The 27,058-nt window shown below is 60.1% G+C and overlaps 3 protein-coding genes across 30 annotated transcripts in view; 1 reads left to right on the forward strand and 2 right to left on the reverse strand.

The window, feature by feature from the left end:
• PCBP3 (poly(rC) binding protein 3) overlaps positions 1-157 on the reverse strand; it is a 53,943-nt gene extending 53,786 nt beyond the window's left edge. For all 22 annotated transcript variants that reach the window (XM_030952876.1, XM_030952858.1, XM_030952857.1 and 19 more), the window contains exon 1: positions 24-157. The gene's annotated coding sequence lies outside the window, so the exon portion shown is untranslated. The remainder of the gene's footprint in view (positions 1-23) is intronic.
• Positions 158-1,802: 1,645 nt separating this feature from the next.
• On the forward strand, positions 1,803-7,428 carry SLC19A1 (solute carrier family 19 member 1). 3 transcript variants are annotated; one of them, XM_030952850.1, is made up of 6 exons: positions 1,803-1,935; positions 4,243-4,541; positions 5,232-5,979; positions 6,234-6,426; positions 6,510-6,651; positions 6,751-7,428. In XM_030952850.1, the coding sequence occupies exons 2-6, from the start codon at positions 4,329-4,331 to the stop codon at positions 6,937-6,939; spliced, it is 1,485 nt and encodes a 494-aa protein (XP_030808710.1). In that variant the 5' UTR covers positions 1,803-1,935; positions 4,243-4,328; the 3' UTR covers positions 6,940-7,428. The 3 variants fall into 3 exon arrangements, with proteins under 3 accessions (XP_030808710.1, XP_030808711.1, XP_030808712.1); XM_030952851.1 differs by having other exon boundaries at positions 5,232-5,952; XM_030952852.1 differs by having other exon boundaries at positions 1,810-1,935; positions 4,364-4,541.
• COL18A1 (collagen type XVIII alpha 1 chain) lies at positions 7,428-27,058 on the reverse strand. 5 transcript variants are annotated; one of them, XM_030952845.1, is made up of 42 exons: positions 24,962-27,058; positions 20,459-21,003; positions 17,761-17,841; positions 17,609-17,668; positions 17,289-17,427; positions 17,084-17,187; positions 16,970-16,996; positions 16,703-16,873; positions 16,589-16,615; positions 16,437-16,499; positions 16,272-16,358; positions 16,081-16,134; positions 15,854-16,003; positions 15,671-15,733; positions 15,450-15,494; positions 14,381-14,521; positions 14,166-14,228; positions 14,027-14,053; positions 13,900-13,944; positions 13,716-13,778; positions 13,327-13,362; positions 13,168-13,257; positions 13,000-13,026; positions 12,864-12,890; positions 12,641-12,703; positions 12,436-12,510; positions 12,307-12,342; positions 12,135-12,188; positions 11,857-11,922; positions 11,598-11,669; positions 11,371-11,404; positions 11,177-11,239; positions 11,044-11,087; positions 10,827-10,949; positions 10,586-10,730; positions 10,359-10,432; positions 10,147-10,275; positions 9,931-9,966; positions 9,342-9,602; positions 9,061-9,258; positions 8,664-8,779; positions 7,428-8,581 (listed from the first exon to the last, which is right to left on the reverse strand). In XM_030952845.1, exons 1-42 carry the CDS (start codon positions 26,775-26,777, stop codon positions 8,368-8,370), a joined length of 5,754 nt encoding a protein of 1,917 aa, XP_030808705.1. In that variant the 5' UTR covers positions 26,778-27,058; the 3' UTR covers positions 7,428-8,367. The 5 variants fall into 5 exon arrangements, with proteins under 5 accessions (XP_030808705.1, XP_030808704.1, XP_030808706.1 ...); XM_030952844.1 differs by having other exon boundaries at positions 13,000-13,029; XM_030952846.1 differs by having other exon boundaries at positions 13,000-13,029; positions 15,671-15,724; positions 24,962-27,057.

Genomic DNA, 27,058 nt, shown 5'->3' on the forward strand with positions numbered 1-27,058 from the left:
CCTCAGAGAAGGCAAAGTCCTACCTGTGTCCGGACGGACGGACCGAGCGCCGGCTGGGGCAGGGCGGGGAGCGGCGGGGCTGACTCAGGGGCGGCGGCAGCCGGAGCCGAGCGGGAGCGCCCAGCCCTGCCCGCCACCCGCCCGGCTCTGCCCGGCCCCCCGACTTCCTGCCCCTGCCCCGTCCCTTCCCGTCCCAGACCCAGTCCCTGCCCCGTTCCTGTCTCTAAACCTGCTCCTCCCCTGCCCCAACTCCTCCTCTAGCCCCTGCTCCTGCCCCAGCCCCTCCACTGCCCTCTCCCTAATTCAGCCCCTGCCGCAGCCCCTGTACCTGCTCCTCCCCTGCCCCTACTCCTCTTCTTGCCCCTACTCAGTCCCTACTCCTTCCCCTGCCCCGTCATTGCCCTCTCCCTAATACAGCCCCTGCCCCTGTTCCTGCCCCTAAACCGGCTCCTCCCGTCCCAGCTCCTGCTCTTCCCCCTACTCAGTCCCTACTCCTTCCCCCGCCCTTCACTGTCCTCGCCCTACTACAGCCCCTGTTCTGTCCCTAAAGCAGCTCTGCCCCTACCCAGTCCCTGCCGCTGCCCTGTGGTGGCTGGGGGCAGTCCCAGGTGACTCTGCCCCAGGGTGACTCTGCCCCAGGATGCGGGCATTTCCCCGGTGCCCAACACCGCCCCGGACCCACACCCTGCGGAGCTCCTGCACCCGGACCCGGCTGCGTTTACGGCAGGGACCTAACCCTGCCTCCATCCTGGCCATGAGCGATGGACAGACAGGTCCCAGCTGCCCGCGGGAGGGACACGGTGCAGACAGGGAGCTGGCGGCCACGTCTGCTGTGGTCTGGCCACACTCCCCAGGACCACCTGGGGGGCTCAGTAGGGCTGGAAGCCTCTGGGTTGGAATATCCAGGGCTGCCTGGACCTTACAGGCTGGCTTGGGTGGGACGGGTGTGTGTGTGTGTGTATGGGTGGGTGTGTGACAGTCCCCAGACGTCTGGGATGCTGCTGCCGCACTTCCAGGCGGGAAGACATAAATATTTCAGCGGAATAGCCGAGCCCTGTCAGCTTGCATTTGCTTCTGGCAGGGTGAGCGCTGGGAAAGGGGGAGGAAAGGCGGGGAGAGAAGATGCCCTCGGAAGATGCACTCTGAAGATGCATCATCTCCCGGGGGAGATGGGGCACTAGCTCCGAGGCCCGATTCTCGGGGGGCTCCGCCTCCTCTAGGGATGCTCTTCCCTCCGGAAGAAGTGTAGGGCCATGCTTCAGCCCCTCCAGGTCCTGAAGGCCGGACTCACCCCACAAGCAACTCTCGGGGGTTGCTGCCAGGCTGGGTGAGGGGATGAGAAGTTTCGGAAGCTCTGCTTGGAGCACAGCGGGGAACTGTTCGGGACCCTCTGGGACACGGCACAGACTGCGTAGACTGGAACAAATCCACCCCCAGGAAACAAACGGGGTGCAGAAATAAATCCAAGCAGCCATGGGTATCATAAATCAGCGGAGGGAGCCAAGGCGGCGGCAGCGTCCCCCAGGGCCCGCAGCCCAGAGGCCACGGCAGATGGGCAAGGAGCGGACCCCGGCTGAGGGCACTGGAAAAGGGGGTCCTTCACGCCCTGCCGACGCTTTCGGAGGGGGATTTGTCCCTATTCGGGACACAGGTGCCGGCACAGCTCTGTTCCGGCGTGGCCGGGCTTTTCCTGTTCCTCCTCCTCCCCTTCCTCCCTCCCGCTGCACTGTGGGGTTTGTAGTCCCCACGCCGCCCCGCACCTGGAGAGCGACTACATTTCCCGAAGTACTCCTACATTCTCCTCCTCCTCCTGTTCCTCCTCCTCGTGCTGCTATCCGTGTCGCGGGCTCGCCGCCGATCGGGCTCGGGTGGCAGCGGGGAGCCGCGGATCCCGCCTGGCCGCGGCCCGCAGTGCCCATGCCCGGCGCCCAGCAGGTACGGGGTGCGGGCTGCGGGTGCCGCCGGGCGGTGCCGTGCCCGCTGCGGTCCCTGGGATGCTGGCGGTGTTGTTTCCCCCGGGTGCTGGGGATGTGTGCCGGGTGCTGTGCTGTTTCCCCCCGCTCTGTTGTTTCCCCCGCCGTTGTTTCAGGGTGAGCAGATGCCGCGTACCCCCAACACCCTCCTCTGCCAAGCGCACCGCGCACCACCCGCAGCGCGCATCCCTTGGTGCTGGGCGGTGGCAGGCAGAGAGGTGCCCGTACGGTGGGCGAGGGTGCATTTTCAGGAGCTTCCCAGCCCTTGTTTTAGGGAAGGTACCCCAGGGGTTCGCGCGCCCCATCCGGCGTGGCAGCTTCGCGCAAAACACATGGTGCCTTGGCAGTGTCCCTTGTATGCCACCGGCACGCGGCTGGGCGGAGGGCATCGCGCCCACCCCCAGGGCTGTCCCCTCTGGACCACGGGTGGCTCTGCCGCCCGTGTCACCTCTGACCCCGGGCTGGCGGCGGTGTGTGGCGTGACAGTGATCCATGTCAAGGTCACACCCAGATAACTCGGTGATAAACAGGTTCACACGGTCGTAACGGACCGGCTCTGCTCCCTCTCCCTCCCTCTCTCTTCTCCTTTTTCCTCTTCCCTCCACTCCCTGGCTTGCACCAGGTACTCATGCCCACTCCCCTCGAGCAAAGTAGCTCCATGGATGTTCTGGACAAGGGGGATTGGGTGCAGCTAGGTGGGTTCTGATCTGGAGTCCCTTAGTGTGTGGGGACACACATGCTGGGAGTTAGGAACCAGTGCTCCGGGGAATGGAGCAGCTTCGTGGAGCTGCGTCCTGGATTTAGTGTGGATAGTTTTCTGTGGGCCAGGGATCCATGTATATGTCCCTCCTGGATGGACAGGGCAGGAATGGGGAGCAGAGGATGGCAAACATCCCACAGGGGTTGTGGTGCACATGGCAGCAAGCAGCTGCTGCAGGTGACATCTACAGCCCAGCCTGGGGACAAGAAAGTGATGGGGCAGAGTCCAGGCGCTCGCAGCTGGCAGTGGCCCCGGCACGGTGCTGGGCTGGGTGTTTGCCGGGGGTTAGCCCTTGCTCCTTGCTCCTTACCCTTCCTGCCCCTGCAGGGGCCGGTGCTCCAGCCAGTGCCGGGCAGGCTCGCTGGGCAGCGAAGGAGCGAGCGCCTCTTTGATCCCCAGGGATCTGTTTAGGGGCTGCCCCAGCCGTGAGCTCTGGCACACGAGTGTTTTGGTGACACTCAGGCACCAGTGCTGAAATCCCATGGGAATGCTGCTGGAGCGGTGGGTCCTCACTGGGGCAAATGGACACCTGGCGTCCTGTAGGTTTAGGTCACCACCAGCTTCCTCTGCCACCACTGGTGCTGGCTCATGTCCCTGTTTATCCTGTGTTATCTGGCAGCAGGCGGGGGGGGATTATCCCCCAATTTCACCCTGCAGGATGCAGTGGGACACAGACTAGGACCATGAACTTACTTTTTAATGACTGTGATTAGTTGTTCTGTGGTTATCTGGGTAATCAGGTTTCTAAACCTTGCTCCTGTGGCGTGTGTTGGAATACAAGGAATCATGTGGCATGAAAAGTCACCTAGGTGACTTCTTGTGGGAGTGAGGAGTGCTGGGAGGACACCAGTCCAGGCCTTCTCCTGTCCCTGCCCTCATCCCATGACTGCTAATCGGGTCTCCTGGCACTGCCAGCTTTCCTGCAGCCAAACCTCAGGATCTGAGCTTTTAATCCCTCTCTGGACCATGAATCTCGTGGCATTTTGCATTTCCTCAGGCTGGGCATTGTGTCACCCTGGGCAGAGCCAAGGGGCAGCCACTTGCCTGCGGCTCAGCTGAAGTCCTGCCAGCCACCCCGCTACTGAGTAACACGGGTGGCCCCATGCCCGGTGTGCACATTAACTCATTTCCACAGCCAGCACATTCTTGTGCCATCCCCTCCAGAGCATTCCCCGTGCAGGGCGTCTGCATCCCTCTGCCTCTGCAGCTCAGAGGGAAGTGTTGCTCCAAGAAGCAGCAAAACCCCACTGAGTCTTAAAGGTGAGGAAAAGGAGGTGATGGGAGCTGAGGATGCCCCACTGTGGATCCAGATGCTCCATGCATCCAGGCTCCGGATGCACGTGATGTACGAATGCCGCCCAAAATGACCCCCCCCTGCTTCTGCACAGCAAGATGCATGGCTGCTTTTCTTCTTCCCAGAACATCTCCTGGGGAGAAGGTAGTGGTGTTTGTTTGCCTTGCGATTCTGGAGGAATTTTGAGCCTGTGCCAAATGCTGCTTTTTCCACAGAAACTGCAGCGCCCTGGTTTTCCATGCGTCCGAGAGCGCCTGTGGACAGAGAGGGGCTGCGTGGTCCAGCAGAGCCTGCGTAGCTAATGGCTCCCAGGATAATGCTGCTGTCCTGCTGCAGAGCCATGCCCAAGAATGATGACGCCAAAAAGCCGGCACCGGAGATGGGGCCAGACCAGCGCTGGAAGCTACAGGTCTGCTACCTCTGCTTCTATGGCTTCATGACACAGATCCGGCCCGGGGAGAGCTTCATCACCCCCTATCTGCTGGGGGCCGACAAGAACTTCACAAAGGCAGAGGTGAGCTGTGGGCATCTGGTCCCCCACCCGGGTGTCCCCCTTTATGGCCATGGTCACCATCCTGGGGCTGTACAGAGCATCCCTCAGTGCTTCTGGGGTGCATAGGGGTGACGTGTCCTGGGCATGGCAGCATGTGGTGACTCATGGTGGTGCTTTCTGGGCAGGGAAGGTGATGTGTTGTGGGGCCTTGTCTCACTTGGCTGTGAGATCACCCTATCCCCTGAGTCCCAGGCTCAGCTTGCCCTGGCATAAAACCTCCTGCCCAGGCTGGCAACTGATTTTGGGGGTAGTGTGTGACCCCTGCCCACCTTAGCATCCTGTGGGAGGGTGCTGGGCTGGGAGAAGTCATGCCCCATCCCACTGGGGAGACTTTTCCATGATGGCACAGTGCACTGCTAGGCCGCTGGCAACGATGGGGTTAAACAAGGAGGGGCCACAATGTCATCGTCGCCCAACCAAGGGATGCTGGCCTCAATCCCAGCTGGCTGCTGCGCTGTGGGAACGCTGCATTCCCGGCACGGGAAGGGGCCAAGGCTCAGCCAGACCCCCAGCTGAGCATGCTGCTGGTCACAGTGCTCCCCAAGGAGGTGCTGCCGTGGGGGTCAGCAGCCAGTGCCCATACCATCTGCAGGTTGGGGGGCATTGCCAGGGATGTGCCCAGCGCTCAGCCCCTGCTTGCCCTCATGGCAGGTGACCAATGCGATCACACCGGTGCTGTCCTACTCCTACATGGCCGTGCTGGTGCCCATCTTCCTGCTGACAGACTACCTGCGCTACAAGCCCGTGCTGGTGCTGCAGAGCCTGAGCCACATCTCCATCTGGCTGCTGCTGGTGCTGGGCACTTCCGTCCTGGCCATGCAGCTGATGGAGTTCTTCTACGGCATCACCATGGCTGCCCGCATTGCCTACTCTTCCTACATCTTCTCCCTGGTGGCCCCGTCCCGCTACCAGCGGATGGCCAGTTATTCCCGCTCCGCTGTGCTCCTGGGGGTTTTCACCAGCTCCGTGTTGGGCCAGCTCTGCGTCACCTTGGGTGGTGTCCCCTTCCTCACCCTTAACTACGTCTCCTTGGGCTTCGTCAGCTTCGGCCTCATCCTCACCCTCTTCCTCGAGCGGCCCCGGCGCAGCCTCTTCTTCAATCGGCCCGGGGGGGCTGCTGACGCCGCTGTGCCCACCGAGCTGGACAGGATGGCTGGGGGGGACAGCGGGAGGGGGACACGGGGCTGGCGGGACATGGTGCTCTGCCGGATGCTGCAGGAGCTGGGAGCGCTGGCCAGGCAGCCCCAGCTCCGCCTCTGGTCCCTGTGGTGGGTCTTTAACTCGGCTGGGTACTACCTGATGCTGTACTATGCTCACATCCTCTGGAGCGAGATCTCTCCCACCACGGACAACCGCAGGGTGTACAATGGAGGTGTGGATGCTGCCTCCACTCTGCTGGGTAACTCGCCTGGGATCGGGACACTGGGGGTGTGGGGGGACACTCACGTCCTGCTGCCTCCTGTGGGAATGGCTGGGGACACCAGAGAGGCAGGGGGTCGCTGCTGTCCTGCTGCACCCCTTGGGAATGGTGGTCCTTACGGTATTTTTGGTGGTTTGGCATTGGGGATGACGTGATGGTTACTGGGCTGGGTCCCAGCCTAGGTAGGGCAGGGGATCCTTGAGCTGTTCACAGCATCCTTCATCCCTCCTCAGGAGCTGTCGCCTCCTTTGCTGCTGGCTACGTGAAGATCCGCTGGAAGCTGTGGTCAGAGCTGGTGATTGGAGTGGTTACGGCATTCCAGGCGGGATTGCTCCTGCTTATGAATTCCACCACCAACATCTGGCTGTGCTATGCTGCCTACATCCTCTTCCGTGGCTCCCACCAGTTCCTGGTGCCCATTGCCATGTGCGTGGGGCTCCTGGGGACCCACTCCCACCCCGGCGGCCGGGTTGATGCCAGGGGTTCACCAGTGCTCCCATTTTTCCCAGTTTCCAGATTGCTACCTCCCTCTCCAAAGAGCTCTGTGCTCTGGTCTTCGGGGTCAACACCTTCTTTGCTACAGTGCTGAAGACCATCATCACCATCATCGTGGCTGACAAGAGGGGCTTGGGCTTATCCGTGCATCCCCAGGTAGGGGTGCGGTCGCACCTGGGATGGAGGTGGTCCCTGAATGGTGCGGGATGAAGGGCGGGCTCCAAGTGCTGTTCTCCCCTCTCTGCTCTTTTGCAGTTTTATGTGTATTTTGGCTACTTCACCCTGCTGGCCGTGGTCTACCTGCTGGCAGCCATCAGAGTGGGTGTCCAGCACAGCCGCCGCAGGCAGCCGGTGGAGCTGGCCCTGGCCAAGGAGCCACGCCAGCTGCCAGTGGAAATTCCAGCACAGGAGAAAAGCCCGGAGGCGGGCACAGTACGAGCCTGAGTGCTGGTACCACGACACTGTGGCCAGCTCTCGGCTCCCCAAGGGAGCATTGTCATCACCACTGTGTGCTTGGTGTCTTGTCCCACTGCTGGTCCTGGCTGCTGTTCTGTCAAGGATGTAACCGCTGGGACATGTTTTCTGCTCTGTGAGGACAGGGCTGTGCCCCTTCCCAGTCCCCACACACAGAGTGGGGGCAAGATTCCCATGGTGCCACCGGCGTGTGTCACACACAGGGTATGGATGGGGACCCCATCCCGCTGCATCCCCATCATGGCACGGAGCCAGGCTACAAGAGAATGTTTCTTTATTCAGTGCCTTTAGAAAATGGTTTATAGGACACAACTGATGACAAAAAAAAATAAAGATCCACACGCTTTAAATTGCATTAATTACACAAAATACAGTAGACTGTAAGAAATAGAAACCGTGTGACTCGCACAGCTTTTATGGTAATAATTTCCATAGAATAACAAAAAAGCTACTTACAAATTTCTCTTTTTTCTATTCTTTTTTTTTTTGGTTTTTTTTTTTTTAGCACCTTGGATTTGCCCCCACCAATTCCAACCAGCTTTGCTGTGCCTTTGCCATTCGAGCCCAGCAAAGGTGGCACAGGGAGGGGGGGATGGCAGTGCCTGCCCTCGGTACCACACGTGCTCAACACACACACACACACAGAAACACGTGCCAGGGCACAGCTGGCCACGCCTTGGGGCCACCCTGTCACCCCCCTGGCTGGGGCTGTACCTGGGCTGTGGGGGCACAGCCGGGGGTCCCCAGGGTGTGTGGATGGGATGGGGGAGACCAGACCCCCACGAGAGCTCTGCTGGCTGGGAGGTGGAGGTGAGAATGATGATGGGATGGTCCTTACCTGGGGAGGATGGAGACCATCTGGGAGAGGCCCAGCATCACCACAGGACAATCCCTTGGGTGGGATGCTGGTGTCTTGGCTGGAGAAGACCCTGTGGCCTCAGCAGCAGGGATTTGGTTCCAACCCCAAGCTCCTGGTGAGGACAGCGCGGGGCTGGGGGGCTGGGGTGAGAGAGGCCCCACAGGCTTTTGCGGGGAACAGCCCATATGGCAGCACTGAAATCTCCCTGCCGAGCATCCTCCCACCCAGCCATCCCAAAAACAGCAACCGAGCAGGGAGGGGAACAAGCTGAAGTGGTTAAATATTAGGAGTTAGAAGAGGAGGAGGAGGAGGAAGGCCACCAGCCCATGGCTGCCCTGCCCCGGGTGGGACCTGAGCCCCTGCCAACCCAGGGCAGGGGCCATGGCAATACTCTTTGGCTTCAGGTCTGCAGGAGAAGGAAACCCTGCGGGGCAAGAGTGGGCACGTGGAGGGGGCTGAGGGGCCCAGGGGTGCTGGAGTGCAGGCTTGCCCAACCCTCCCCAGGGACATGGGGGTACTCGGGGGTGCCAGGGCGGGTATCACTTTTTGGTGGCGGTCATGAAGCTGTTCTCAATGCAGAGGACAATGAAGGCTTGCTGGCAGCTGCTGGCCGCCTGCTCCAGCAGTTTTCCAGAGGCCAAGGAGGAAGCCTGGCCAGTGACTGCGCGCTCCTCTGTCCGCCATGTCTCGCAGTAGCTCTCGGGCAGGCGCCGACCCTTGGCATCTGAGCCATGCCAGACGCTCTTCTGCGGCCTGGAAGGGTGAAAGGTGGGGGGCTGCTGCTGCCCTGCCATGCTCCAAACCCCAATTCCCCATCACTCAGTCCTGCACTCACCATCCCGCATCCCGCAGGACATCCCGGCCATCAAAGGAGAGGATGCGGGCGCCGGTTCTCAGTGGGGCCCCGCTGCCCGTGAAGAGGGCTTCCCAGTTATTGAAGAGCACTTCATCCTGGTGGGAAGGGTGGGAAAATGGAGGAGGAGGGGGTTTAGTACTGCCTGCACCCCAAGAGCAGCCCAGAAGCTGCAAGTCGCAGCAGCCTCTGGGAAGGGGATGCTTCACGATGGATGGCAGCTTTGCTGTGCTCTGCATCCCAGACCTTGGTGGTGCTGGGTTAATAGCTGGACTTGCAGATCTTAAAGAGACCTTTCCCAACCATAATGGCTCTGTGATCCTATTCTGTGATCCATGAGAGCTCAGAGAGTGTTGAGAAGGGGATGGGACATGCATACCCGGAGGTTGACGATGGGGACGGCGGTGCGGTCGGCCCTGCGCACGATGCTGTAGAGATCCTGCAGGCGCGAGGACAGGAAGGCGCGGAAGGTGCCGGCCAGCCCAACCTGTCGCGCTTGCTGGAAGCACTGGAAATCGGCGCCCCGGATGCCACGCATGCCGCCGCTCAGCGGGGTGTTCAGAGCCACCAGGTGAAGCTGCCAAGAGGGGACAGCAGGGCTTGAGGGACACAGCTTTGGCCACCACCATCAGCTCCCCTCAGCCGGCATGTGGCACTCACGGCAGGCTGGAAGTCCTGGTGCACATGGGCGGCCACAGGGGCGGGGTCTGGCCGGCGGTGGATGTAGTAGCCATTGATGAGCTCGTGCTGGTGGTGGAGCAGGGGCTGCTCGGGCAGGCGGTGCTGGTTGGCCACCACCTCGTCCCCACGCCAGGGACGGGCGGTGGCCGAGGGGACGTGGTTGCGGAGCGGGTGCAGGGGCCCGCGGGGCTGGGGGCCGGCGTAGTGGAGGGTGGGCGGCTTGTCGTACACCTCGTTGTCCTGGGGAGGGGGACATAGTGTGAGGGGGGATGTGGTGCCCCAGGTGGGGATGGGGATGGAGATGGAGAATGTTGGGGATGGATGGAGATGGTTGTGGTTGGATGAAGATGGGCATGGAGATGGTTGGGGTTGGATGGATATGGCACTGGGAATGGAGATGGTTGGGAATGGGGATTGATATGGTTGGGGATGAATGGAGAAGGGGATGAAGTTGATTGATGATGGATAGAGCTGGTTGTGGATGGGATGATAGATGAGGATGGAGGATAGGGATGGGATTGGGAAGGAGGATAGGAATGAGGATGTGCATGGGAAATAGAGGACTCACCAGAGCCGAACTGGGGATCAGGTTGTGCTCCTCCAGCTGCAAGGGCATGGCACATCAGATCCCAGCTGCCCCCCTCTCCTCTTCCTCGCGCACGGGTGGGGGGACCCCAAGCATCACCAGGAGTCACCACCGAGCCCCCGGGGTGGTGCTGTCCGCGCTCCCCTCAAGCCGGGCAGCGCAGCCCTGGCAGGGGTGCCCCTCTGCCCCCCCACTCACCAGCACCCTGCGGAAGCCCCCGCGGAGGCGGACGTAGAGCTCCTGCCGGTCCGTCAGGAAGACGAGGCCGCCCTCGGGCAGCTCGTGCACGGCACTCAGCATCGCCTGGTACGTGGGCATGGCCTGGAGCTGTGGGCACAGCCCACAGGGGGCAGGGCTCAGGGATCGGCCGCCTGCACCACGGGCAACCCCTGCCCAGAGCCCTGACTCACCCCCAAGGATATCCCGCCAGTGCCTGGTGGTCCAGGGGGTCCTGGGGGTCCCGGGGGTCCAGGGATGCTGACAGCTGTGGGGGAAGGAAGATGAGATGGAGAGAGGTGCAGCGTGGGGAGGAATGCAGAGCTGCAAGGAGGGATGCATGGGATACAATCAGGAATGCTGGGGGGGGCAGGGAGGGATGTGGGGGTGCAGGGTGGAATGCAGCAGAGCAGGTACTCACCTTGTCTGTGGGGACCTGGGAAGGAGGGTGGCCCGGGTGGACCAGGAGGGCCAGGGGGGCCCTGCCGCCCCTCGTATCCGATACCAGGGGGACCCTGAGGTCCTGGAGGCCCCGGTGGCCCAACAATACTGTCCCCCTTGGGACCCTAGACAGTGTGAGAGAAAATCTGTTGGAGCAAAGCCCCCAGGGATGCCACTTCCCACTGTGCCCCCCTTCACTCTCCACCCTGTGAGGTACTCACCGGCAGCCCGGGGTATCCCTGGGGCCCTGGAGGCCCTGGAAGTCCAGAGACTCCAGGACTGTAGAGTGGGGTGCTGCCTGGCTCGCCCTTCTGACCCTTGGGACCTGCATCCCCCTTGTCACCCTGTGGGATGGCACAGTCTTAGGGTGAGCAGCTGGGATGCACTGGGCACCCCAAGTGATGCTGGGTTCCAGCTGCCAGTGTGCAAAGGGCTTACCCGCAGGCTGGTACCAAAGTGACTCACGTCATAGGGGAACTGGCCTGTGGAGAGAGGGAGAGGAGGGGAGAGGAGCCAGGATGGGTATGAGCCACCCCCTGCCTGCCTCTGCCAGCAGGGAACAGTTACCTACCTGGCGGTCCTGGGGGCCCGGTGTCACCTTTCTCTCCCTTTTGTCCTGAGAACTGGTGGAAACCTGTGGGGAGCAGCAGAGATGCCATCTCAGAGCTGCAGCTATAAGGGATGGGAGGGGGTTCCTCCCCAGCCCTGCTTTGCCAAGGTTCCCCAAAATGCCCAGAGGGGGCGGGGAGAGGGACACCCACTTACCAGGGAACGCCGGGTGGCTGGAGTCACTGAAGGTCTGTGGAGATGCAAAGGAAGTGGCTGCAGAGACAGCAGCATCCTTGGGGACCCCCCCTAATGCTGGTGACAGTCCCACATGCCAGCTCCAGCCAGGATGTCACCAGAGCATTCTCTGTTTCCTCCAGGCAGGCAGGGGACACCGGGGGCCCAGTCACCAGCATGTCCATCACGGTGACCGTGGTGATACTCACATTGCCATTGCTGTAGACTATGCTGCCAGGTGGCCCAGGGGGCCCAGGGGGTCCTGGGGGGCCTGGGGGACCCTGTGGGGGTCGAGAAGATTTGTCAGAGTCCTGCAAAGCGGACAGTCCCCACCATGGAGGGGGACAACCAGCCCCTGAGAGAAGGAGACATGCCCTTTGCCTAAGGGATTGGGGTCCTTGGGGAGACCCTCGGGGTGTGTGCCCCGCCCTGCAGGGCCAGCAGCTGGGGGGTCACAGCAGTGCTCACCCGCAAGCCCAGCACGTCTGCGGGGTCACCCTTCTCGCCCTTCAGCCCGTTCATGCCAGGACGTCCCTGTGGATGAGCAGCGCAATGAGCTTTGTCCCCGTTCCCCCGCCAGCCCCTGGCGTCACATCTGGGGCTCCAGAGTCACCTCCGACACCCCAGCCCCGCCCCATCCCCCAGGGACACGGCAGGGTGTGGGGCTCAGGGGGTGCAGGACGTGCAAACGCAGACGGGGGCGCGGTGGAGGCGATGGACACAAACAAACCGGGAGCAGGTCTTACGGGTCTGCCCGGAAAGCCAATCTCTCCCTTCATCCCTGCTCGTCCTGGGGGACCCTGGAAAGGAAAGAAGGTGAGGGTGAGGGATGCTCAGTATGGAGGCATACCCTCTGCCTAGGATCACCTCCATCCCTCCCCATGGGACACAAGGAGGGCAACGGTGATGGTGACTTACCGATGGTCCCATTGGGCCCTGCAGCCCTGGCTCCCCCTGCAAATAATGGAGAGGGACAGGGCATCACCACTGGGACCACCTGGCACTGTCCCAGGGGGATGTGCCCCCCCATTCCTGCCAGGAACCCACCTTTTCTCCTTTCACCTTGGCAGTGACCACGGTCCCGTCAGGGCTGATGATGACGCCGGGCTCCCCCTTCTCCCCCTGCAAGAGAAGAGGAGGTGGGAGGGGACACGCAGGGACCAGGCTCCCTCCCATGACAGAGCTGGTGTCACCTGACGGCCAGGTAGAATGGGGGACCAGGAATGGGGTGCAGGTGGCCTGGAGCAATTACCTTCAACCCTGGGGCACCCTGGGGACCAGGTGACCCCTGGTCTCCTTTCGGTCCCACCAGGCCCTGCAGAAAGGACACAGAGCCCATGTCATTCCCAGCTCAACAAAGGCAGGCTCCAAACTCCCCCTCCATCACCACCGCTCTGCAGCAAAGCACAGCAGGACTGGCGACCACAGCTGTCACCAGAGCCATCCCGTGGTCCCCAGATGTGTCACCAACTCACCGGGAAGCCAGCGCGGCCTGGTCTGCCCTGCAGAGAGAAGCAGAGATGCTCCTAAGAGCAAACCCCATCTTTCCAAAAACAGGCTGCCCTCCTGGCCCTGCTGAGGGGTGGGCACAGGTGGCAGGAGGGCACCTACCTCTGGACCAGGAAAAGCCACCAAAGACTGCTGCAAAAAGAGACAAAATGAGGTTTTTCCCCCTGATCTTGGCTCTGAGGGTCAGAGCTGCTGGTGAGGCCTCCCTCACGATGGCTGCTGGAACACCCCTTCCCCTGCCCTGTGCTGAAGCCAGGTGCCACCACTTACATCTTCACCGGAGACACTGATCACCTGTCCAGGGGGACCAGGTGGGCCAGGGGGGCCAGGCAGCCCCACTCCATCTTGGCCTCGCTCTCCCTGGAAAACACAAGCCATCAGCCCAGGGCCGCCAGCGGCTGGTCCCCTCCCCAGCCTGGTGGCACCTACCTTCTCACCAGTACTGCCTTTGTCACCTTTGGGTCCCTGGAAAGAGGAGCAGGAGGGAGTGAGCGCCAAATGGAGAGGGACTCTGGCTCACCAGTGCAGACCCCCTCCTCCCACCTCTGGCTCAAAACATCCTTCAGGCAGCCCCACCTCTGCCTCCAGCTCCAGGCAATGAGCCAAGCTGCAATGATTTTGGGTGGAGGTGGCGGCCAGTGCGGTGACAAGGTGGGGGGACAGGAGCCTAGGGGGCGTGGGCACCCCTGACATGAGGTGAGCCGGGTCCCACAGCAGGGAGGGGGAATTTGGGCTGCTGGGGATGGAGCTGCTGCAATCAAAGGTGCCCTGCCTGGAGCTGGGGGGCTCTTCTGGAGCTGGGGGGCTGAAGCTCCTACCTGTGGTCCAGGGAAGCCCTCCAGGCCAGGGCGGCCATCCACACCAGGCATGCCAGCATCTCCCTGCAGTGGGAGCAGGAAAGGGCAGGATGCAGCCCCAGGTCGCAGAGCACAGGGGTCCTGCCCACTGCCCTGCACACCCAGGTGCTGGCACAAAGCCATCCCAATCTCCCAGTGCTCCTACCTTCGGTCCCGGCAAGCCAGGCTGTCCGGGGCTGCCGACCTCTCCCTGCAAGGAAAGAGGTGTCAGAGGCATCCCTACAGGCTGCCTGCATGGATGGAGCCAGGAGCATGTTGTAAGGGTTCCTCACCTTCAGCCCTGGCAGTCCTGGCACACCCTGCAAGCAACAAGGGGACCATGAGCACTGGGTGATGGCAGGGGACATGATGGCCGGGAATTCCCCAGGGAGCCCAGGATGGAGAGGAGGGAAAGGGCAGGAACGGCCCTACCTGTGGTCCTTCAGGCCCAGGCGGTCCAGGGGTGAATGACAGCCCCGAGCCCTCCATGTCACCCTAAATGCAGGGAGAAGGGGCTGAGCTGTGTCTGTCTCCGGCTCCATCCCATCCCATCCCATCCCATCCCATCCCATCCCATCCCATCCCACCCACCCACCCATCCCATCCCATCCCATCCCATCCCATCCATCCCTGCAGCGAGCACTCACAAATCCAGCCTCATAGCCCGGCCCCGGTGGTCCCGGGGGGCCCGGGGGCCCTGGCTGCCCTCGGGGTCCGACGGGCCCGGGAAGGCCGGCTAAGCCCATTTCTCCTGGGGGCCCTGCTGGTCCCGTTTCTCCTTTGTTGCCCTGCAAAGGAGACATGAAGGGCACAGATGGAAGGTGGCAGTGGTGACTGCCTGGAGCCTGCAAGGAGGAAGCAGAGCATCCCCTCACAAATCCCCTCTGGGGCAGGACGTGGAGGATCTCCCTGATGTTCTCCTGCCTAGGGGTTTTGTGGGAGGGGGCATTGCCCAGCCTGGGCGCCCTTCATCCCACCAGCTCCCCTTGTAATGTCCACAGCGGCCACCAGAGGCTCGTCTCAAATCATACAATGGGAATGTCTTTGCACGTGGGGCTGGCTCCACTGCTGCGGCAGAGCTCAGTGCCATAAAGGAATGCTCACAGGCATTCCTGGGATTGCAATGGCTCTGGAAGCAACAGGCTTGGACCTTACACACGCTGCCACCCCATCTGCCCTGTGGGTGCTGCAGAAGTGCAGAAAGTTAGAATTAAGGTTAAGAAACCTTAATTTTTGAGGGTTTTGCCCCCAGTTCAGGATGTAGTGGATGGTCATCACAAGAGGCAGCATCCCAACTCTAAGGGGCTCCCACCCCAGCAAGCCTTTACTTCCACCTTTGGGGATGCAGGGTGGAAAGAAGCTGGAGCAAGCAGGCAGGAGAGAGTGATGCACAGAAGATGGGGTGTTTTCCAGTGGAGTGTGGGCATCCCCCAAGCAAAGTCTCCTCTGTGTCTTGAAACACCCCTCCTTGGTTTTCCTGCCCGCTCCCTGATGTGGCAGTGCCTGGAGCAAAGCCAAGGCAGGTGGCAGGAGCCCGGTGAGCATCCTTTGTGGGGTCAGCAGCTCCATGCACCTTTGAGGTATGGCCCTGATCTGGGAGGAACACAAATAGCAGCACCCCCCTCCCCATTCCTGCGCACGATGGCTCCCCCAGGCAACATCCCTGCCTCCAGTCTGCAACGGAGAATCCAAAAAAACCCACCCCAGGCACAGTACCTTGGGTCCGGGTAGGCCAGGGAGGCCGAGGTCACCCATATCGCCCTGGGGAGGAGGAGGGAGAAGAGGGGGTGGAGAAGCTGCCCAGCCCCAGGCAGGAGCAGAATGGTGCTCCCCAGCCCAGGAACTGGGGCCTCCCAGAGGAGTGCCAGGGCTGCCAGCTGTGGGACAGCTGTGACACGTTCCTGGGGCACATGGGACACGGCCAACCTGCCACTCACCTGCTCTCCTTTGGGCCCCGGCTGCCCAGCCTCCCCATCTCTTCCTGGAGGACCCTGAGGACCCTGTAAGATCCCAGGAGTTGGTTCCAGCCCAGGAAAACCCCGTAGGGCTGGTGGGCACCAAGCCCCCCACCACCACAGAGCGGCCCTGGCTGGGTCTCCCTGGCCTCCCCACAAACCTACCACTGGCCCCGGGGGCCCGGGGCTCCCGTCCCTGCCCGGCAGCCCAGGCGGTCCCGGCAGCTCCGTGCGGTTCATCCCAAACCGTCCTGGCTCCCCTGGCAAACCAGGCACGCCAGGTGGCCCTGGGGGACCAGGTGGCCCTCGTGGACCCTAGAAAAGACGTGGGGCCATGGCTGAGGGTGTCCCCCCGCTCCCAGCTGGCAAGAACGGCACTCAGCCCCACTCACCCGCAGGCTCTCCAGGTCACCAGCGAAGCCAGAGCCCTCCATGTCGATGAAGGTCTGGGAGAGAAGCACAAGGGGGATGTCAGGGCACCTGGTGGCACTGGGGCTCGCCCAGGGGCTGGTGGGATCACTCTGCGCCTCTGTGGCTTGATGGACCCCCATCCCTCAAATCCCTGTGTCCCGGGGGCACCCACCAGCTTGTCATTCTTGGAGGAGGGTCCCGGTGGTCCTGGAGGGCCAGGTGGTCCAGGGGGTCCCCTCGGCCCCACGCCTGGGTCACCCTAGCACAGAGGAGAGAGTGCAGTTTGGGGGTGCAGCTGAGCTGGGATGAGAGGAAAGGGGGCAGCACTGGCACTCACCTTCTCCCCCTTCAGGCCCGGCTCCCCCGGCATCCCAGGGAACCCCGGGGGCCCCATTTCACCCTGCAAAGGGGAGCAGTGGGGGGTCAGCAGGTGGCAAGGCAAGGGGGTGGCCGTCCCCCATCACCCTGCCACCCCTCCACCGCACTTACGGGTTTGCCGTCCTCGCCAGGATCTCCCTAGGGATGGCAGAGAGGGGACAGGTCAGTGTGCAGGTGGGTAGAGTAGGGGGACGGGCACACCCTGTGTGGGGGGAATTGACTCACAGGCTCGCCATCCCTGCCAGGGGCTCCGTCCTTGCCCGGTGTCCCTGGAGGGCCAGTGACCTGCTCCACCACCGAGCCAGCGGCATGCCGAGAGAGGGTCCCGGGGAGTCCAGGGTCACCTGGTTCTCCTTTCTGGCCTTTAGAGCCAGGGTAGCCAAACCCAGCACTGCCCTAGGGAGGGGAGGGACACGGGAAAGGGTGGCAGGTCTCTGAGCTGGCAGCCTGGGTAGGGCATGGCTCTGTGCCAGCTCCCCCAGTGATGCTCACCTTGACACCCAGGTCTCCTTTCTCGCCCTGAAGATCAGGAATAGAGAGAAGCATGGGTCAAACACAGACATGTCACTGGCACCCTCGAGCCCCTAGGGACCAGCTCTCACCCACCTTTTGGCCCTTGACACTGCCTGGCCCTACAATGCCACTGGTCCCCGAGTCCCCTTTCAAGCCACGTTCCCCCTTCTCCCCCTTTTCGCCTTTCCGACCGGCGCCTGTGGAAAAGCAAAAGGACCCAGTCGGGGCTGGGGACGGCCACACCACCACCATGTCCCCACTTGTGCACCCTGGGCAAGGGGAAAGCCGCTGGAATTACCTCCCGTGGAGACCCGCAGCGTCTCCTCTGCTCTGGTCCTCTCGGCTTGCTGCGGGGACCCCCCGCCACTCCTCGGGCCGCTGCCCCCCGCCACGGGCGGGGAGGTCACGGGGACAGCGTCCAGCAGCCCTGGGACACCCTGCACCAACAACCAGGGGACACCATGACACCCCTCACCTCCCAGTGCCTTCCCATAAGGGACAGGTGCTGGGACACCATCAAGCATCCCATGAGCTCAGCCATGCAAGGCACTCAGCTCTCCGCACCGTGGGAATTTTGGGGTCCTGCCCTGAGCGCTACACCAGCGGGCAGCAACTCACCTCGACCTTGCCTGAGGGCCGCTGTCCACCGTCCATCCCGCTGCCAAAATCCCCAGAGACCTGCATGTGCCCGTGGAGAAGGGGTGAGAGCTGAGCTGGGAGCATGGTGGGGGCACCCCTGAGCCCTCCCCGGCCATGCTGCCAGTGCTCACCTCTGTGTCATCCTCCTCTTCCTCGCACTGGCGCTCGGCCGCCCGAGGGTCCCCTCGGAGCTTCAAATCTGCAATCACCCCCTGCAAGGAGAGCGGGCATGGGTGGGGGACACGGACAAGCCACCCAGCTGTGATGTGACCTGCTGTGCCACTCGGCCACCACATCCTCGAGGGGGAGAAAAAGGATGGATGAGATCTGCTGTCCGCACTGCGAGCAGCTGGGAAAGGTCACCACCCAGCTGGGGGCATTTGCTTGTGAGAGGAAATGATATAATTTTTTAATTATATATAAACTATGTATTTGTAATATATTTATTATATAACTTAATCTACTTATAATTCATTAGTATTATGTCACAGTCAGCCTAGCTGACCTGATCCCTATTTTCCTAAGTCCATCACATTTCCTTGTCTGGATGTGGTGCCCTGTGCTTTCAGGCCAGCTCAAATATTATTTTAGTTGTCTTGCCCAAAGAAGAGACACCAAGGGGGAGGTATCTCCTCTCTCAGAGTTCACTTCCCAGCATGGTCCCCTGTTCCTCCCCACTGAGATCAGATGGATGGGCAGCATCCCAGCTTGGCAGACTCCCATCCCAACAGCATCCCTGCGTCCCACCCTGCAGCGAGGACCCAGGCTGGGCTCTGGGATGTGATGGGTGACCCCGCTTGCAGTGGGAGCTGTGGGGTTCAGGCTGGTACCCTCACCACCTCTCCTGCTGAGTCCCGGATGCTACGGAGGTTTGGCTGGAGGCAGCATCCTTAGGAAGGGATTTGTGGTGGTTTCTTGTATAAACAAGTGGCCTGGATGCACACGGTGCTTGCAAAACACAAATAAATAGCAAGGAAGTGCAGATTATCCCAGGAAATACAACACGTGGGCTGCAGAACCTGCCAGCTGTCCTTGCGTGGGGCAGGGCACTCAGCCGTGGCCAGAGAGCCCTCAGCAGAGGAAAAACAAGGAGCACAGCCAAAAGATCCCTGTAAAAGCTCTGCTGGGTGCCTGGCCGGGTCCTGGCTGCTACCTCTGCTCAGCCCATGTGATGCCAGCTCTGGCACATGGCTTGTCCAGCCACGCTGGTGGTGCTGGGCAGCGGCTGCAAGGCTGAAACCTGGGGCTTTCCAAAGGCACGGCAAAAAAGCCACTTCCAAGCCCTGAAGCGAGGCAGTCCCACAACAGATGGCGATAGGGGACCTTTGCAGCCTCTTTGCTCTGATAAAGAGAGCAGCAGCACCAAAGATCTTATAGTAAATCCACAGAATCATGGAATCGTTAAGGCTGGAAAAGCCCTCTAGGACCATCGAGTCCAACCATTAACCCAGCGCTGCCAGGTCCCCCACTAAACCATGTCCCCAGGTGACACTTCCAGCTGCAAACAAACCCTCCTGCCAGGCCCTAGCTGAGACCCCATTTGCCCCCGTGAGAGCTGCTGTCCCAGGGGCTTCTGCGTCACCTGCAGGCTTTGCCCCTCCAGGTTTCCTGCCACGGCCACAAAGGCGACTCAGGAAGGAGCAGAGGTGCCAGGACACTCCTCCAGCTGCCTCCCAGCAAATCCATCCTGAGGCTTGACCCAGGGCCAGGCTTTAATCCACTTGATGCCCCATTAGTTCCAGATAACAGGAGGCAGGGCTGGACAGTGATGGAAACACCACGAGTCAGATGCCGCTCCCCTCTCACCCAGCCAAGGCCTCCTTCCCTCCTCGGCTAGCTATTCCCCACGGGAAAACCGGGGGCGGGCAGTGGGATCAGGGGCTGGCAGGCCTGGGAGCATCACCTGCTAACAGGGTCTGCTCTGCTCCAGGCTGTTGCCGTGCCTCCCATATGGTGCCAAACCCCTCTCGCTGGGCAGAGGAGCTTCTCCACGGCCATGACCTGGCCCTCCCAGCATGTTCAAGAGCAAAGAAATTGCTCTTCAAGAGCAAAGAATTTGCTCTTCAAGGGAGCAATCGGAATCCCAGTGCAAACCAGCTTGTAGCCCATCAATGATTAACCCCTTCCTGGGGGAGCTTTCCTTGCCCAAAGCCATTCCAGGGGGAATGTGGCAGTACAGTCAGGATGATGTTTAAGCTCAGAAACGTGCCTTGCAGAACTCCACAGGAAAAACATTGATCCCCTCAGCAGAGCCTCTGTTGCTGGGCAAATCCTGCTCAGCTCAGGATAAACCTGAACATTCCTCTCCTCGAGTCCTGCAGGGAATTTCCATGTCAGCTGGGCATTTTCCCCACACTTTCCACAACCCTTATCTGGAACACGAGTCCTGCTCAAAGCACTGGCTGAGCTATCACATCCTTCCTCACCCTCCAAAGTCTTCCTGGAGATACCGCCCAACATCAGCCAGCAAAGATATGCTCCAGCCCAGGCATTTTTTCCATGTAAGGGAGACATTTTCCCAGACAAACCAGCTTCTCCACCAAAGGAGCTGGGTATTTTTAGGAATGGGAAGATCTGAAGAGGCTCCATGTATTTGCTGGGAAAAGGCAATGGTGGGAGCTGCATGGCAACCCCATGTCCTCCTGCCAGCTCGAGAGCTTTGCCTTGGTGAGCCCCAAGACAGTAAATCAGTGGCATCTCAAGCCACCTCCATGTCACATGTTCCCTTTGCCAGGGACACACACGGAGCTGGTTGTCTCCTGGGCATGGGCGGTGTCACACCTCTCCAGGCTTTTGGGAGATACTCCTTGGGGTGACCCAAGCTCTTACCTGGTATTTATCCGGGTCAGCCCCTCCAGCCTGAGCAACAAAGAGCCCAGAGCCCTCTTCCAACTCCATCTCATCCGGGGAGCGCTCGAAGCGGACACGCTCGTACTCCTCACAGTCCAGGTAGAGGACAACTTCCTCCTCCTCCACGCTGATGGCAAAGCGCGTCCACTGGTTGAGCAGGGTGGGCACGGTGAAGGTGGCGGCCGGGTAGGAGCTGGGCGAGCCCGGCTCCGTGTAGTAGAAGATGATCTGCTGCTGGCCCGCGCGCAGCTCCGAGAGCTTGACACCCACGTAGATGATGCTCTGTGAGGAGTCCGTGACGGCGAAGAGCACGCCGGCCCGGGGCGTGGTGGGCTGGATGTGGAACAGCAGCGAGAAGTCTCGGTAGAAAGGGCTCGGCAGGTGGTACCGGGCCACCTGGCCCGTGTTGGCGTTGGGACCAAAGACGTAGCCAGGGTTGTTGTCGGGGCCATAAATTCTGTGGATCTCCTCCGTCGGCGGGTCCCCAATCAGCTCCAGCAGGCTGATCTCAGCACTCAGGCTCTCTGCAAGGAGGAAGGACAGGGGATGGTCTCAGGTCCAGCCAAGGATGGTCACTCAGCAAGGACACCCCTGCCCGTGCCTCCCAAATACGCTGTCCTTCAGCGGCTCCCTCCACTCACCGGCCCCAAGATTTGTGTGTTGGCCAAGACAGTGGCCTTCAGCTGCTCCCACTACATCATTCAGATACATCTCCCAAAATGCTCCCCATTCCCAGCTGCTGGCCCTCCAACCACAGCTGGGACAGCCCAGAATCATAGTATGACTTGGGTGGGAAGGGACCTTAAAGACCATCTCGTTTCCATCCCCTTGCCATGAGCAAGGACACAATCCACTAGACCAGGTTGCTCAGATTCCCTGAGATGGGATAAAACCGACGGCGTCTTGCCCATGGTGGGGAGATGCTGCTGGAGCACCAGGATGCTGAACCACCATGGAGCCCCGGGGCAGTGTGTTGCATCCATACTCATTCCAGGACCACAGTGACCCCTCGCGTCATCCCAGGACAAGATCCAATGGTCACTGCAGCTGGGAATAAATCAGAGCCATCCCCTCGCAACACCCTGGGAACGCAGCTCAAGCCAGCTCAGCTGCCCAGATGCTCTCAATTTGGAGGTCGCCTCCTTTCCCAACTCCTATTGAGAATTAGGGAATTGGGGAAGTTCTGCTGGAGAGAGTCTCTCCTACCCAGCACAGCTGAACATCTGGTGAGGGTGAGCCAGCGCTGTGTCCGCCAGCTCCCGTTGTTCTGGCAGCCAGCACATCCTCATCGCCCACACACCGGGCGCTGGATTCCTCCTCTCCTATGTCAACTGCTTGGGGCCAGTGCCAGCTCCAAAGGAGAGGCTTTTTAACCTCTCCTTTCCTGGGAGGGAGGAAACCCAACCACCCTGGCTCCGAAACTGCTGAAGGAACTGCACTGGGAATGGATGCTCAGCGCTGAGTTTTGGCCCCATCGCGAGCCAGGAGCAGGGGCTGACACAATTCAGTGTCCCCAGCTCCATCGCTGATTTTCACGGGAGCAATGAGGAGTGGGGGAAATCAGAGGTGTATCCTGAGGTAACCTGGGCTGAACCCAGGAGGATCAGCCAGGAACCTCCACCCAACTCTGGAGCCAGGAATTTTCCTCCAAAGCTCTTTAAAAAAAAGAAAAAAAAAGAAGAAGAAAAAGAAAAGAAAAGAAAAAGAAAAAAAAAAAAAAAAAAAAAAAAAAGAAAAAGAAAAAAAAAGAAAAGAAAAGAAAAAGAAAAGAAAAAAAAAAAGAAAAAGAAAAGAAAGAAAAAGAAAAAGAAAAGAAAAAGAAAAGAAAAGAAAAGAAAAAAAAAAAGAAAAGAAAAAGAAAGAAAAAAAAAGAAAAGAAAAAGAAAAAGAAAAAAAAAGAAAAAGAAAAGAAAAAGAAAAGAAAAAGAAAAAAAAGAAAAAGAAAAAGAAAAAAAAAAAAAAAGAAAAAGAAAAAAAAAAGAAAAAGAAAAAGAAAAGGAAAAGAAAAAGGAAAAGAAAAAGAAAAAGAAAAGAAAAAGAAAAAAAAAAAGAAAAAGAAAAAAAAAAGAAAAAGAAAAAGAAAAAAAAAAAAGAAAAAAAAGAAAAAAAAAAAAAAAAAAAAAAAAAAAAAAAAAAAAAAAAAAAGAAAAAGAAAAAGAAAAAAAGGAAAAAAAAAAAAAAAAAAGAAAAAAAAGAAAAGAAAATCAGCCCAGCCTTGCCCAGCCCAAAAGGAAAACACATCTCTTGGGATGGTGATGAAAACCTGGGTGCCTCTTCCAAAGCCTGAGACAGGGAACATTCCCAGGCTCCCCTACTGCCAAGCCCCAATGCCAGCAACAGACCCAGGACAGGGACCCAGCAGTGGGGACATAAGAACTGCCACCAACTAAAGGTGGGGGCAAACTTTTGCTCTGTCAGAGCCAGACACACTGATCCTCTGAAACTCTGTCTCTGAAACTGCTCTGTGTCCACCCTGCTCCCCAAGCCCCCAGTCCCTCCCAACCTTGGCACCCCAAAACTGAACACCTGACTGGGAGAAAATCTCCTTCCCAGTCTTTCCACCAGCTCTGCACTGGGATCAGGCTTCCCCATGGGGCATCCCCAGTCTGCTGAGAGGAGAACCTCTGGATCCTGGAGTCCAGCACCCTTTCAGTCCCAGATGTGCACAGCCCTACACCAAACCCGACTGGGTCAGTGAGTGGGGCTCCCCCAAACTCTCAGCCTGTCACCCACCCTTGGGTCACCCCATGCTCAGCACCTCACAAGCTCATTCCAACTGCTAATGCCAGGATGCAGGGACTGCGTTTATCTGGGGTTGGAGGAAGTCAAATTCATGGCAGCTTTAAGGGAAAAGGAAACCAGAGCTTCCTCCCAGGGGTCCCCACAGGTGTAAGAGCCAGTGCTGCAATTCCTGCAGCCAGACAAGTCACTGTGTCCCCCACAGGGCTCAGGATGATGGACCCACTGAAAGAGGCTTTTGTTAGCAGGACAATTTGCAACCATTCTCCCCTTGGAGCTGCAGCCGGCTCTGGGAGACTCCCTCCTCCTCAAACATGCCACTCGCCCCCGAGCCCGGGGTGGGAGCTGGGTGCTAGCACTTCCCAAAGCAAATGAACTTTTTTCCTGTGTGACAGAAGCTGGATGGGGACTGGGGAGCAGAGGGGTAAGGGGAGACCCCTTCAAATGTCTGCTCCCCTACAAAAGCCAAGCGGCCCTTCTCATTCCCAGAGCTTTCAGGCCACACCTGCTTTTTCCAAAGGGCTTCCAGAACCCAAACATCACAGCCCATCATCCCTGTGGCAAACTGGGCATGCACCAGAGAACATGGAGAGTTGGTGGGGACCACAGTGAGTTTGGTGCTGTCATGGGATGGCTGCGGGGATGTCTCTGGACACAGTGAATCTGCCATTGGAAATGTCCCCAGGATGCTCCAAGACACCTTCCCGCTCTGCCATGACCTTCCTGGCTGACCTGAGCCCAGGCTGCCAGCGTGGGATTCAGGGGACCCCCAGCACACAGCAGCACATCAAGTCACTCCCTGTGGTACACCACAGCCCCCACATTCCCCACTCATTCCTGACGCTGCCCATCCAAGCAACCACAGTGCGGTCCCAGATAGGAATGCACCTCCTCTGCAAGCATCCCCACGATCCCAGTGCATCCCCCACAAACAGAGCCTCTTTGACACCGAGGGGACCCTGTCCTCGACCCTGCTTTGCCAGCCCCCAGTCTCGGCATTCCTCCTTGGCATCTCCCGGCCATCCCCCGAGGGCGCAGGGGTCGGCACGGGAACACAGCCTCATTCAGAGGCTTTGGCAGGCGGGGGGGAGCTCCAGCTTTCATCCCAACTGCATTTCTCCAAGCACCAGCCACCCCCCTCCGCACTCCTCCTCTCACCCCCTGCCCTGTCTGGGTCCCTAGAAGGTCACAGCCACCGAACGATGAAGCTGGGGGTGAAGTAACCTCTCCCTCTTTTCCAAGCAGCAGGGATCAAACATTAGCCGCTATCGAGTGAACATCGAGTGAATCATTAACCCCAAAGGGCTGCTCCGGGAGAGGGGAGCGTGTGGGCATGGCCGAGGGTCACCTTGAAACCTCCTCGCCACCACGGTGCTGCGGCTGGATGGCCACAGGGTCTGCGTCCTTGCCCTGCTCCTGCAGGGAGCTGCCAGCTCTCCAAGTGCTCTGATCCCAGCCAGGACACCCCAAAGCCCTGTGGCACCTGGAAACTGGCCCTGAATGCCAGCACGGTGCGCTTGGGGAGCATCCCCTGTGCTGGGGGGATGTGATTCACCAGGAGCGATGCTCGGTCTTGAGAAGGGAGCCAAAACTCAGTGGTTCTGCTTGGAAAAGCCAAGGCTGGATAGAAAGTGATTTTGGATTCGGCAGCATCCCATGGGCACAAGGCAGAAGCATCCCCCAGCGCCTGGGGGAGTCTGGGCAGGGGAGACACAACACAGGGACATTGCCCAGCCACGTTACCTGCAGAAGCATTAATAAAGACACAAGAAACCCCTTCATCCTCCTCAGGGAGAGCATCGCAAGGCAGAGGCAGGCGCCTGCCGGCCAAGGGAGTCCAACACAGGTCTCTGACGGCCTCGCAGAAGCCCTGGCACGGCGGGGGGGTTATGGGGACCGAGGGGCTACAGCCGGGGAGCAGCAGCAAGCAGAGGAACCACTCCAGGTAGCGATGGCACCGCGACTCAAGCAGCCCCTCCCACTCATGCAAAGCCGCCCGAATTTCCTCCTCGCTGCCATGCTGAAGGTAATTTGGCACTCGGACGTGGCTGGTGCCCAGCACGCTGCAGAAGGGCAGGTGGGTCGGGATGGGCTGGCACCGGCTGGCCACTGGCATCAGTCCTGGAAAGAAGGATGTGAGCCCCGCGCCGTCACTCCTGTAGAGCTGCATGGTAGCGCTTAGTAAATCGAACTCCAGAGGGACAGAGTTATCGGCAGCAGGAGAATCCACACCCTTATCCACCCTCTGGTCAGGCCAAGGGGGGCTCTGGCTCCTGCTCCTGCTGGCCAGAGCCAGCCCTGGGTGGCCAGTGCCATGCCATGGGTTTCGTGATGCTGCGGGGAAGTAATGGGGAGGTTGTGCCAAGGGGTCCTGGAAAGGCACCGCCTGCTCACGGGTGCTGTCACCTGGTGAGAAAGGAAAAGGGGCACTACCTGGCTGGAGACCCGCTGGTCTCTGCAAGGACACCTGTGTCTCCATTGTAGGAGTTCCCGTCCCCAGGAACTGTGGGTCTTCAGGGGTCACTGTCCTCAGGAGCTGTGGGTTCTCAGTGTTCCCCAGAAGCTCTGGGTTCTCAGTGGTCACTGTCCTCAGGAGCTCAGTGTTCTTCATCACCAGGAGCTGCAGATTCTCAGTGGTCCTCGTGCCTGGGAGCTCTGCGTCCTTGGTGGTCCCTGTCCCCAAGGGCTGTGGGTCCTCAGTGGTCCCTGTCCCCAAGGGCTGTGGGTCCTTGGTGTGCCCTGCCACCAGGAGCTGCAGGTCTGTGGTACTCACCACCCCCAGGAGCTGTGGGTCCTCAGTGGTGCCCAACCCCAGCAGCTGCAGGTCCTCAGTAGCCCCTGACTGGGGGTCCTCGGTGGTTCCCATCCTCGGGAGCTGTGGGTTCTCAGTGGTCCCTGACCCCAAGAGCTGTGGATCCTTCGGGGTCACTGACCCCAGGAACTGGGGGTCTTCGGTGGTCCTCATTCTCAGGAGTAGCAGGTGCTCAGTGGTCCCTGTCTCCAGCAGCTGCAGGTCCTTGGTGGTTCCTGACCACAAGAGCTGGGGGTCCTCAGTATTCCCTGATCCCAAGAACTGCAGGTCCTCAGTGGTCCCTGATGCCAGGAGCTGGGGGTCCTTGTGGGTCCCTGTCCCCAGGAGCTGGGGGTCGTCAGTGGGGCTGCTGGCCGCCTGCTGTCCTGGGGCAGGTGACGTGCTGTGGAGAGGAGCGATGCTCGGCCACGCCGTGCTCTCCACCGGCCCTGTGGCATTCCTGTCCCACTGCTCCGTGGTTTTGGCTGCGGCTCCCTCACTCACAGGTGCTGCTGTAGCAGGATCTGGCTCCTGCTGCCGTGGGGTGGTGACATTTCCTGCCACCTCGCCGCCCCACATCCCTGGGGACGGGCTGGGAGCCGGAGCCGCCGCTGAGGTTGGCGGCTCTGACTCTGGGATTCCCTCACTGGGTAGTGCTGGGCTTCCTGTGGTCTTCGTGCCGTCCCAAAGCCAGTCCAGGAGCTGTGTTTCGGAGCAGGAGAAGCAGCAAGCTAGGAGGAGCAGAAACCCCAAGCGAGGTGGGGCCATCGGAAAGGGAAAACGAGCTCCGTTGCTCCCGAGAGCGGAGCGGAGAGGCTGGAGGAAGGAAAGGAGGGAAGAGGCAGGAGTTCTGTCCTGGCCAGACTCTCGGAGCACTCACATCACTCTCTCCTCCCAAGCTCCGGCACTCGACCCTTCAAACCGGAGCAGAGCAGGGGGAGGAGTGGCCGGCCCTGCCAAGCCTTCCTCTCCCCAGCGCCAGCCTCCCGCTGCTGGCACAGCCCCTCGGGGACCCCGCCGCCCGTCTGGGGACTCACCTGAGCCCCCCA

Source organism: Camarhynchus parvulus, chromosome 7 (genome assembly GCF_901933205.1).
Source record: "Camarhynchus parvulus chromosome 7, STF_HiC, whole genome shotgun sequence".
Lineage (NCBI taxonomy): Eukaryota > Metazoa > Chordata > Aves > Passeriformes > Thraupidae > Camarhynchus > Camarhynchus parvulus.